Below are 13,507 nucleotides of genomic sequence, written 5' to 3' on the forward strand. Positions count from 1 at the left end.
TCTATGCCCCTTCCTGGACTTCCAGCTCTTTGTGGTTATTGTAAGTTAGAAGACAACATCAAGAACTGCTCAACCATCCAGAGGTTTCTCTGCCGCCTAGTCTATAAGCCCTTAATCAAAGCATCCAGGTGGTTCTCATTTCCTAGTGCTTTATTACTACTGGTAAATTGCTCAGCCAAACCCATCAACCCACCTCTTACCTCAAGCTGTGGTTTTTAGTTAATTTTGTATTTAGAGATTAATTTGATAGAATAGTATCATCCATGCCTAGTATATAATATACCCCTGATCCAATGAAGGGGAAAACTGTCAGTATACTAAATTGAATTTTTCTAATACAAATGAGGAAAAATGAGGAAACAAATTGCTCACATCAAATCATCCCTTTATAGTTCATATGTTTTTAATGGACTAAGAATAATGGCAAATCTTGGTAATTATAAGTTAATTCCAACTGGGTGTGTTGGATCTTTAAGATTAATATATTAAAACAATAATAAATTTCAAACACTATATATTATGTGCAAGATAAATCAAATTTTATCTTAGGTTGCCTTAAGTATAATGATAAATTAACCTAGAGTTTTGAAAAGCAGTATTCCATTGAAATAGGATTTAGTTGATGTAGCTGCTTGTTGAGTTGATGTTTGCTTATGATTCTATTCCTAGAGAGGCTGAGTCAAGGGAACCACTAAAGTCCCAGAGATTGAGGATAACCTGGTGTAACAGTGAGATCCTATCTCAAAAACAAAACAGAACAAAACAAAAGATCAGGAGTGCACAGTAGGCACTCATGTTTACAAAATGAGTTGGTAACTTCACTGCCATGTTAGAATAGATAACACTGTATTCTGCTCCAGGAAGTGAGAGCAAATGATGCCTAATACCTACAGCCCCCAGAAGTCCTCTTTCCTTAGTTCCCATCTCTTTTTTTTTTCCTCAAATGAGTACTGGCATGTTTATCATCCATCAAGGAATCCAAGCCCAGCACCTGGGACACATAAAAGAGAACAAGATGACACCTGAGAAAGAACACCAAGAGTGGTGGCAATGGGCAGGCTCTGAATTCAGATTGCAGACATCCCAAAGATCCCCAGGCTGACAGCTCCAAGAATCCAAATCAAGGAACATTTCAATTTGTCTAGGATATAGTGTCTCTTTGGAGGAATGGAATTTATGCTTTTTATAGTGGTCATGAATTTATAAGGAAAATTCAAATAGTTAATAAATTTGCTTATGCTGTAGTATTCTGAGAATGTGCACAGAATGACAAAATTTCCCTTCTCCCTACAGTAAAAAGAACAATGCAAAAATGTGACATTTTAAAAATGCAAACAATTCAGGCATTTCAACTGAACTTAGTTCTTTGCTACTGTCCTCAAAAGTTGTGTGTACTCTATAGTACAATGCATCTCACTGCCCAGCCTTTCAGATGTGATGTGTGGAAGGAGATGGCTAAGCCTAAAGGTGGACTACTGCCTGCACCCACTTCTTCTGTAGTGAGGACTCAACTGGCTGCAGAGCTCAGTATAATAAATATGAAAACGTTCCTCCCCTGGTGTTACTGGGTCAAGTGCAAGTATCCTTTCATGTGGTGGGAGCATAAAATTTATAACCTAGGGAGTCAAGGCCATATGAAGTTACCCAAATCTTTGATTAAGGCTGGCAAGGAAAGTAGGTACTGAGATTGTGGATCCTGAATAAGGTCTGAGTTTTAATTTACTTGTAGATGTTTCTGCTTGCTATGGCTAAAATGCTGTAAGTATCTACATGCATTAAAGCCAGAGAAAGAATCATTTTTATTGATGCAAAGACAGTATAACAAGACCCATTACATTTCATTGTCTGAAATACGTGTTATTGAAATCAAACTCTAGAAGACTTTAAATACATTTCACATAAACATTATTTTAGACACAAATAGCTAATTGTCTCAGCATCTAACAAGAGAGCTTGTCTGTTGTTGGTTCTTCTGTCTGGACTCAGCTGCCTCCCCCATGGCATTTAGGGACCACACAAAGGAAACAAAAGTAATTATTAAGGGAATGAAAGAGTTGCTTTGTGCTTTTATGACATTTCATAATTTTCAAAATGTTCTTATTCATGATCTCATTTCAGTACTTTTGACACTAAGTTCCTAGAATTATTGTGCTAATTGGTGGGAGAATTTGGATTAGAATCTAAGGCTCTGTGTATTATTTATTGTTCATTCTGTGTCCTGTGGTCCTGCTTCCTCAGCTGCCAAATTATGCTTGTAAAGAGATCAACTCCTAGTGACTAAGAAAAGAAAGACATGCCACCTTCTGTCTGGGAACCTGGAGCTGGAGGGCTGGAGCTTGGAATTTTTACCTGAAATGTCAATGTTTAGAATGGTTATGAGTTTAACCACTCACAAAGGATGCTCTAGACATGCCTGTATGTTACATAATTGCTTTAAGAACTAAGACCTTTTATTTTAGACAAGGCACGTTGTGCAGATTATGCACAACAGATACTGTGTGCATGTGTGATTTTTTTCTTAATTAAAAGGTTTTTTTCTTTACATTAATCCCTAAATAACACCAGATCTGTTTCCATAGCATTTACATTCTAGAGGTACTAAAGATAATCTACAGATAATTAAAAGCATATGGTAAGATGTTTGTAGCTTAGAGACAATTTCTACATATTTTTGTATGAGGGGTTTGAACATCCTTATATTTTGTTACCTAGGAAGAGTCATAGAACCATGGGAGATGATTCTGGATTATATCATAAACATGTATCTATGTTCATCTGTTTGTATACACAAATGTAGATACACACACATATATTGTTCTTCCTCATCGCCTTAGATGTGCATAAAAGTAATACATCATTAAAAGGAAGACACATTATTTTTACCAGGCACACTGTGGGTAGCATAAAGCTGTCAACCTCCCAATCTTGTTCTCACCTCCTTGAAATTGATGTTCGTGTGCTGCTGAGGAGACACCAGTGGGTCTACCGTGTTTTACAGTCATATCTCCACACAGCTACACATTTTTTAATAGACAGAACATATTCTATAGGGGAGGAGGAAATGATGAAAATATTATAAGGCAAAACCAGATAACTCAAAAGAAAAAGCCCCTAAAACACAGCACATATTTTCTTTCTTGGAGGCTGAAGGCTGTGTCCGTAACACCAAGTAGGAATTGTTTCGTTGCTGTCAGGAAGTCTTTTCTGCAACTTGATCGTGTTTCTCAGTGATCGGTTGAAGTAGGAACTTCTGAAAGTGAAGGACAAGTTGACTCATCTGTGGACCAGAGGCATGTATGGGCCATTTTAGTGTTGAAGTAGAATTACCCAAACATAGATAGATGACTCTCATTATCAACCACCAAGACCATAGGGCAGCTGTCTTCTGGTGGCCTCAGAGATGTGCCCTATGACTCTTGGAGAATCAGAATTCAGTAAGTCATCTTCATGTGTTTTCAACTACAGAAATGGAATGGGGAGGAATAGGTAAAATGTAGAAATCATAGACATTTCAAAATGCTTACTTGTAAGAGAAACAGTTAAAAGAACCCTTTGAAGTGCCTTCCACCCACACATCTGCCCATGTTTCAAAGTGACAATAGACAAAGTGACTATTTTAAGCAAGTCCAGGTAACCTATAAAAAATTGAGTTTGCTATTGACATTAATACCAGGAATTTATAACTTAGAATCATTATCACAGGACTGCCTGTTACCACTCTGGCACTCTATGCCAACTTTGTCCATTCATAAATTGAACTCTCTGATCCTGAAACATATCTTATGCCCCAAAGTTAAATGTCTCTACTGTGTTTCTTTCCATGTCTTTTTTGCATTTTATTTTGCTTGAACTTGCCCCAGCCTTTCTTTAAGAGAATGGGGTGTTTTAAGAATACGTTTTTCACACCCAATTCTTTTTGAATCATAGGTGGCAATTTGTGAATTGAAGAAGAGAGAATCACTAAGGGAGGCACACAGGAAGGTCAGGAGCTGAGCTACGCCCTGGGTGAACTCAGGCCTGAAAGTGATGGAGACACACAGTGACCTCCTCTGGGTGTCACGTTTAAAGGACCTATAAGTGTGCTCAGCTCAATTTGGTCCAACTGGTGACTTCACAGCCTTCTTCACTGACCTTTTCTATGCTGTGAGGATGGAAGTGTGAGGATGGAAGTCCATATGACTGGGGTCTTCCACAATATAGTCTATTACCCTCGAGACTTTTCCACTCCTCATGTGCCCTTTGAGGTTTCTGAGGGCTATGACTGTCTTCCATTCTGTCAGATAGATGATGCCCTGGCCTCTTTCTCTGACCTCCTTGCTTCTTTCAACAACTCCCTTCCTTCCCAGCACTCAGATGGGGAAGCTGGTCAAGGCCTAGTGAATTCTTACAAAGTCCTAACTATCAGAACATGCTCCTTTACCCTCTGCTCCCGCTGAAATAATCCCCTGTGCTTTCTCATCCTTGTTTATTTGATTAAAGAAGCACTTGAGCTCGCTGTGCTTCTCTTTACACATTTCTATACCACACACCCCTGCTGACATTCTGCTTCCACATCAGGCTTGGGACATGCCTGCAGCATGGTGGCGGCCTTCTGTCTCACTGGCACTGTGCTTTCATTTGGCGGATTTGCATAAACACGTTGTTTGTTATCTCCAGTGTTCCCTTTTCTTTCATAATTGACTGGATTGCATGCTTTCTTCTTGCCAGGTCTGCAGAAGTCAGCAGTGGATCGGGATTTTCAATCAGAACAATTTACCCTTGGCTCTGTTCTTTACAGCGGGAGTAGTTTCCTCTAGTGAGACTCATTCCTTGGGGCGGCCTCTTACTTTAAGAAGAAAATTTCTTTTACATCTCATATGATTCTTGAAAGAATTCAAAAGGCAGCACTCCACCCTCTACACTGTGTGTAATCTTCCATCCCTGTCTTTATTACAGAGTCATTATCATAACAGTGTATCCATCAGTCCCATCAAGGACACTCAGCCCAGTGTTCTGGAAGGACTTGGTGGAGGTGGCTCATACAGACAGTCAAGCCTTGGTTTCCTGTGTTCGTCTTCTCTTTGATCCAGTTGTTGCAAACTCCTAGGTTTCTATGTCCTGGTCCCCTCACCCCCGAGAATGGTTCTTTGAAGCCTTTAGTGCTGCTCTTTGCTCCTTGGAACTCTCCTGACCTGTTGCTTTTGGTAACAAAACAAGCTTTGCTCCTCCAACTCTGCTGCCTCTCAAGTAGTTACAATTATTTATACCAAATTCTCTGCTAACTTGGATCTTTCTTCTTGATTTTTTTTCATTATCTCTTTGGGGGGGCCTGCTACCCAGCTCCCAAATAATCCATGGTAACTTATTATTATTTATAAGTGCCCAGCCTTAGCTTGGCTTTTTCTAGCCAGCTTTTCTTAGCTTAAATTGTCCTGTCTACCTTTTGCCTCTGGGCTTTTATCTTCACTACTCACAGGATGATGCAAACTCACACTGTTACTGAAAGTGAAGTTCATGTGACCAGAGAACAGGATTGCTATACTGTTGAATCTATTTTGTCAGGGTGATTCAAATCATCACGGTATCCTGGTACTCTATAGGAAGTGCACCATAGCAGCCAGGCACCATGCTAGTCCCATGAGGAGATGCTGTTGATGTGTTGTGATGATGTATTGTGCACCCCAATAAAGTTTACATGAGAGACTACATGACAGAGACAGAACTCGGCAGTGGTAACATATGCCATTAATCCCAGGAAGTAATATGACAGGACACAGGAAGGTATATAAGGCATGAGGAAACAGGAACTCACTCTCTTGAGGCTGAGGATTTCATTGAGGTAAGCTAGTTGCTGGCTGTTCTGCTTCTCTGATCTTTCAGCTTTCACCCCAATATCTGGCTCTGGGTTTTGTACTATAAGACCTTTCAAGATTTGTGTTACATTGTGACACATTCCACCTTTGTCCTTTCACAGATCGCTATGGTCCAGGCACTGAGGGGAAAGAGCTCAGTTAGAGAGGTGCATCCCTACCTGTCACTCCTCCACTCACTCTGTCCTTCCAATGGATTCTTGAATAGTCCTTTGACAACAAACACGAGGCCAACTCACATTCAGAATACCATGCACACTCACTACCCTGGCCTATATGGCATCTTCCTGGCACCACATTGTATGTTACATCTCCTATGGAATTTCCAGCCTTCCCTAGGTGCCCTGCCCAGGTGTAGTCTGTTTGCCTGGCCTGGGTGGTCTGTGTCCTTCTTCAGTTAGTGCAATTCAGCATGCATCCTACATATACCTTCACCTGGTAACCCCAACAAATCATATCCTTTCATTAAACTTCCTCCCCAGGAAATCTTCCTACACCCTTGCCTTCTCTTCCCTTTAGAGCAGTAGAGATGGTTTTTCCTCGTTATGGCATATGGACAGCTAGCTATGCAGTAATGTTATCATTATAGCACATAGATAGCTATACAGTAAATAGCTTGGTTTTCCTCTTTAAATTGTAACTTCTGGCAAAAAGGCTATCAAATCAGTGAGTGCTTAATGAAGGGTCTGTCACATGATCCTGCTTATTGACAACACCATTTTATATTCTCCAATTGAAACAATATTCTGTCTTGTTTCCTTGTTCCTCTAATTCTGTTAAGTTACCACTTGCTCAGACATCCATCAATGATGTGGGGCTATGTGATCTTTGCTATAAAAGCTCTGAGGTAAAGATATGTGCACCTGTGGATCATTCCTCAGCCCAGGGTTCATTCCCAAATGTTCTGAGTAACACTTCCTTGCTAGTTGTATGTTTACTTGTAAAGAAGTTAAAGGTTTATATAGATATTTGCTATGTATTCAATGTAGTTTCAATATATATTAGTTATACAAAAAGTGGGTTTCATTATAACAATTCTATGCATAAATATAATACAATTTGATTAGTCTGAGCCCATAGCAATCATCTTGTTCCAATTTGTAGTTTCCATATTCAACCTTCTTAGTGAGAAAATGTTACTATAACATGTTTATAAAGGTCTGTGTGTTTTCTTTTTTTTATTATTTCTTTTTTTTTTGAGATGGGATAATTACATCATTTCTCCTTTCCTTTGCTCCCTCCAAATTTCACATATACCCTTCTTTCTTTCATATGTATGCCCAGTTTTTAATTAATTCATGTTACGTGTGTGTGTGTGTTTGTGATTGTGTGTATGTATGAGTATATTCCTAAATACATAAATACAACCTGCTGAGTCCATATAATGTTTCTTGTGTGTATATTTTCAGGACTGACCATTTGGTATCAGATAACCAATTGGTGTGCTCTTTCGTGGGGAAGACTATTTCTCCATCTCTCAGTATTCCTTGGTTGCATAAGGTTCTTTGCATATGGCTGAGGCCTCATGAGCTTTCTAAAGCAGCTAGTGTTTTCATAAGAAGCATGGAATGGGTTAATATTATTTATTTTCCTATATGTATTCAATAAAACTTAAATTTTGTAGCACAATTCAAAGTTAATTCATATTTGTCAGAAAAAAGAGACATATTAGAAGGTATAATTCAATGCACACTTACCTTAGAAAATACTATACATTGAATAAGTGTCTGGGAATACCTATAAGGTCAACAGTTTCATTGCTACCTTTGGTCAACACTGGAAAAAGACTGCTTTTTCCCTTTCCTGTCAGACATAGTATATCCATGCTCACCATCCCTTTTTCCTTTAGGACTTCTCAATGTGTTCCTTATGCTTTTGCTTTTCAGGAGGAATGTCAGAACTATATCAGAGTGCTCTTAGTGGGCGGGGACCGGCTATTCACCTGTGGGACCAATGCTTTCACACCTGTCTGTACCATCCGCTCGGTATGTTTCCACACTAAGCTTCAACAAACTTACACCAGGAGCAGCCAGACCTGATGCCTTCAAGGCCCCATGTAAATGTGTTTCTGTATTCCAAGGGCAAGTGCCTTTTGCAACATTGTAACATTCAATAAATACCTGACTGGTTCACTTCTAATCAGTCATGACAGTCATATATATGAAGAAACAGAAATTAATTGTATGCTATATACTATTTTCCATATGAGTGGCCTTAAGCACTAATCATAAACATATACTTCTTTCCTATTTTCATTGTGGTAGGAATATTATCAGTTACAAAACTGCTCCAAAATCACAGTTCATATAGGAAGAAAATACATATAAACTGGATAGAGGTATGCCAAAAATAAAATAAACAAACATATGCATAAACAAAGTAAAGGTGTAACTGTTATTATAGACAGGGAGTTTCATTTTACAAGTCCCACTGTAGAAGCATGGCAGGGTCATTAGACATGCATGCTATCCTCTTAATTCAGGATATTAATTTAATCTTCCTTGGGAAATATAACTAGGAAACACCATTACATTAATTTATAGATAGTAAAACAACTTCGCTTAAAACCTTAACTTATCATCTAGGCTTAGTGTTCATTATTTTAAAATTTATGTTCAGTTATTGAACAGAAGGAGGAGGAGAAGGATGGTAAGTGCTGACCACAAACAGTTCCCTATTTCCCGTATGCAGCTGTCAGCATGAGACCCCATTGTAAACACCTCATCCTCAACATCTACACCAAAAGGCTGTTACTTTGGGGGGGGGGGGAGTCAAAATGGAAGACCCTGAGATGTAAAGATTTTATGTAACTGCCCCAGGACCATGTTTCCAATATCAGAAGACAGGGTGAGCTTGCTATTCCTGCATAAGCCATCTTAACTATTTTTCTTAACTCAATTAAAAGTCAAAAAACAAATTGACATTGAGCCTTGTCAAATATCAAAATACCAAATAAATAAACAACAACTTTTCTCATGTTTTATTAGTTGACAACCAGTATTTGACAAGCAAGCCAAGCTGACTCTTGACATACATGCAGCTTTCTCAAGACTAAAAAAGGGGAAAAAAAGAAATATGTAGTACATGGTACAGAACATTGACATATGTTTATTACTAAATAGTTTTTAGGGCTAGCTTTAAAAAAATTGTCAGACTAATACCACGAAGAGAGTTCCTTATGATTCCCATATCTATAAATATTAAAGTTAGATTCTTCATTAAAGGGGAAAACAGTGAAAACACATCCTACATCAAAGCCATAAATGTAATACTCTTGCTTCATATTGTATCACTAGCATGAAGTTCTGTAACTATGGGGATGGAGTCACTGGCCAAGATTACAGAGAACTGTTTTCATAAAGACAGAATTAGAAAAACTTTCCTTCTCACACACCCCAAAATGTACCTGGGACACACTTGTCTAGCAGTAGTATAAGGTGGAGACCCCAAAGTATACCTGGGACACACTTGTCTAGCAGTAGTATAAGGTGGAGCCTCCAGAGTCTACCTGGGATACAAGTATAGCAGTGGTATAGGGTGGAGACCTCAGAGTATACCTGGGATACACATATAAGAGTGGTGTAAGGTGGGGGACATGAGCACGTCCAATGGGATTTCTCAAGGATAACTAGTTTCTCTCTCATTTTCACCAATAGTTAAGTAACCTGACTGAGATCCATGATCAGATCAGTGGCATGGCTCGCTGTCCCTACAGTCCCCAGCATAATTCTACAGCTCTGCTCACAGCCAGTGGAGAGCTCTATGCTGCAACAGCCATGGACTTCCCAGGGCGAGATCCAGCCATATACAGAAGTCTGGGCACTTTACCTCCTCTTCGAACTGCACAGTACAACTCCAAATGGCTCAATGGTAAGTCATTCATTCACCCTAGCCTCCTGTTACTATGTTTATTATACCTGGCTAATTGTTGCTTGAAAATGCAGTCACACTTTATAAAGCAGAACCAAATCTTCATCTTCAAGGGATAACATATTTAGTTGTGATAATTAGCAGTATATTCTTTAGTATTAGGAGGAGTGATAGTTCTAACACCATAGCCTCAATAAGAAGCCTAGATTGTCAGCTGGTGTTGGTAAGCCCACTCATGTGTGTGAAGCTGTTTCTTCCTATAATGTTTGAAACCTAGGAAATCGAATGCCATGTCGTAGACACATGTAAGCTCATGTGTATTCTTTCTTAATGTCTACTTAATATATTTTGAACCTGAAATTTCATGACATTTTCAGACAGTATAAAGATTCCATTTGCCTATGAGTAACTCCAAATAATTTGGCAATTTAAAAAAAAAAATGTCATCAATGTATGTATCTATTACTTTGGGGCAAGCATCTTCAGAATTTAATTCAATGCCTTGAGAGTTCATCAGGACCCAAGTCCTGTCTCTTTAAATTCTGCCAACCACAGCCTTACAATTTGGTCATCAAACAGCTTTTCTCAGCTCATGGATGCAGAATCATCACTATAACTTCAGATTTCTGTCCAGATGTGGAAGTATCCCCTAGAAGAGGTACCTAACTGGTGTCTATTTCTCTTTTAAGAAACTGGAAACTAACAGAAAGTACCAGTCAATTCAAGCAAGAAACACATAACCTGTTAAGTAAACAACCAGAGAATGGAGAGAGGCAGCTTCATGGATGGGAGTTGCTGTATATAAGTCCTGTGTGCTAGCAAAAACCATCCCAGTGTGTGTGAGTGTGGCCACACTCACAAGGGTGGTGTCGACCACACTGTGTAATTCATCACCTCAGCATTTATTTGACAGTTTGCACAAAGGTGTAATCTTGACTTTGCTAGTATAATACTTGTCTTGCTCTTTCAAGATCTATAAGGATTTAGTGGCCTTATTCCCATCACAAATTATGTATGTAGATAAGAGGCCCTCTCCCTCATTGATTCTGCCTGTGTGTTCAGATAATTCTTTGTTATAGGAAAGGTATTGTCTTTGTGAAGGTTGTTTAGTGTCATTTGTGATCTCTGCCCATTAGAGCCTAGTAATTCTTCCCCTCTCTGTAAGTTATAAAACAAAAATAAATACATTATCAAATATTGCCCAGGGGAAGTTGTCTCCTTTTGAGAACTATTGGCTTTTACCTAAGAATATTTAACATCCATTCGTCTGTGTGTATCTATGTATCTATTATCCCAGTCATCTATCCATCCATCATCTTTCCATCATCTGTCATCTGTCTGCCATTTATTTCTCACAAGTAATTGCTGAATAATACAGTCAAGCTGAGCATCATAGTTTGTCTTTAGAACACCCTCATAGGAAAGCTGTGCCACCATCACTGTGCATCTAGCAGCTTGGCTAACTCAACTGTTTCCAAAGGGCAACGTGAATGGTTTTCTGAACAGAAGCAGTAACTAGACTTCTCTTGTTAACACCTCTTCTTTTAACTCATTTCAACTTAACCTATCTATTCCTTGTGGACAGTCCTCTATTGTCCCTGAAGTCTTCATTGGGGTATCTTAAAGTTGCTTTCCAATGTATGGGCAATTTTCACTAGCTGAACACTGTATAGAGTTGAAAATCAACTAACTTTCTTCTACTGGACAACTGCTTTGATTTGAGTCTTTCTTCAAATATCCCCTTCTCCATGGATCGTCATCCAGAATTTAGAATTGCATCCTTTGCTCTCTAGCCCTCATGCCTCTGTACTATGTCTGGTTTTGAACCTTTGCCATTATAATATTTTACCATTTTTCTCCCATCTTTCAACAAAAGCGGCATTCACCAATCATTGGAGTTAATCTCTCTTGTGTACTGGTTTATTTTATACTTTTAGAGGTATGTAATAAGTGTTTGGTTGATGATATTTGGATAAATGAATTATGGATGACATATTCTATGTTCAAGAAATCACAGAGTAAAATCTTACTCCTTTTCTCTCCATGTGAAATGTCTGGAAGAGGACTGAGTCCTGAAGGTGGGACCCTCATGAAGATATTAGTGCCTTCTTAAAAGAGGCTACAATGCAGAGAGCTGCCTCTTCCATCATGTGAGATATGTGAACTTGGAAGTAAGCCTTCATCCATATGAAGTATGCTGGTACCTTGACTAGTAGTGTTTAGATCCAGACTTTTGGTAAACAAATTTCTGTTCTTTATAATAAGCACCTTGGTGTTTTTGCCATAGCAACATGAACAGAGTGGAAAAATAAATAAAAAGGATAATTGACTCTTTTGTTTCCCTCATTAGTTTGTGAATTTCTTGAGGGCAAGGGTTAGGTAGGAGTCATCTTTGTGGGCTTGGTACCTTAGGCTTAGTCAGTGCTTGTTAAATGAGTAGGAGATAAGAACATTTAATAAACAGAAGGATGAATGGTGTTATTACATAAGGCAAAATACTGCAGCTTGCAACCTAGAATCATAAAGAAAAAGAAAAGAAAACACTCAAAAAGAAACAACAGCAAGCAAAACAAGATTTGTCTGTTTCAAAGTGACTCAGGTACAAACATTTGAAGATGTTCCTCTTCACCCCATCCTATCTGCCCCCATTTCGGTCGTTACATACTCGTCACCAAAGCCAGTGTAATTGGATGAATGACAATATGCAGGCACCTAGAACATTAAATTGTGGGTTTGATAGTGAACATTATTTTCAAAACCAGATTTGTTCCTTCTGTGCCAAAATTACTCTTAAAACAAATTTATGTGTTTAGAGACATTTCTTAACACTAAAATATTAATCATTACTAACCCTTATTAAATGATTACTGTAAGGCAGGACAATAAATGTTTAATAGCCAACGCTTAAAATAGAAGCTATAAAACTTGCCTTCATGAAAGTGACAGTCAAATTGGGGAAACAGTAAACCCGTGAAAAAGAGAAGGAGAGAGTGTGTCCAAAAGAATACCATGCACTTGTGTTTGAAACCTGAGGCGACTCTGTTTGCCAACTCTGAGTGGGCTTTGAAAAGTCACCATGAAGCTAGTGTGGATGTTAATATAGTAACACTCGGGGATTGCTAGTTTTTCTCCTCTGAGGAACCATTTGCCTGCCCCACTTGCTGGACATGCAAATTCCTGAGCTTCCTCGAACCTGAGCCTCTCCACCTGATTAACTCCAGAGGACTCAATTGAGATTGACAAACATCTTCATGGTGAAAGTATCATGTTGTGGGAGGCGTCATGTTTTTAGTCCAGAAAACTTCTTGAGTGTCTGTCTTGAACCCTCCCAGTTTGGTGTATATCTGTGATGCTCCCCATTGTGATTTATCTGTGGTGCTCACCAAGACTTTGGTAGACCCATTGGAGATGTTAAAAATAGTAATTATATTTTAATAATTAGAGATAATTTTCTTGGAGGAAGAAGATCTCTGTACATATGTTAAGGAGCAATAGTTTCTGCCTGCCCCTGAATAGGATTGGTGCCTGCCCTGTAAAGTCTTTGCTAGCTCCTGGTAGCCAGTGTGGCTGGACTGGGCTCTATTCTGGGAACAATGAGGGCCTACCTTATAGTGTTTATACATGGAAGTGTTCCAATGAGGAAAATACCTTGGCCTTCTAGATTGACATCACTGGCTGCAGCTAACAAATTCCAAGTAAGAGCAGAGTATAGAAACCAAGAAACATAAGACAAAGAGGATTTGGTGGGTAAAATTAAATGAAAAAAAAAAAAAACCCAAGTTATTGTC

The 13,507-nt window shown here is 38.8% G+C and overlaps 1 protein-coding gene across 1 annotated transcript in view; it reads left to right on the forward strand.

Moving 5' to 3' along the window:
- Positions 1 to 13,507, forward strand: part of Sema5a (semaphorin 5A) — a 472,079-nt gene that overhangs the window by 317,624 nt on the left and 140,948 nt on the right. The window contains 2 exon segments of the mRNA XM_036206837.1: positions 7,736 to 7,834; positions 9,506 to 9,719. Coding sequence (XP_036062730.1) covers positions 7,736 to 7,834; positions 9,506 to 9,719 — 313 coding nt within the window.

This window comes from Onychomys torridus, chromosome 15 (genome assembly GCF_903995425.1).
Source record: "Onychomys torridus chromosome 15, mOncTor1.1, whole genome shotgun sequence".
Classification (NCBI taxonomy): Eukaryota; Metazoa; Chordata; class Mammalia; order Rodentia; family Cricetidae; genus Onychomys; species Onychomys torridus.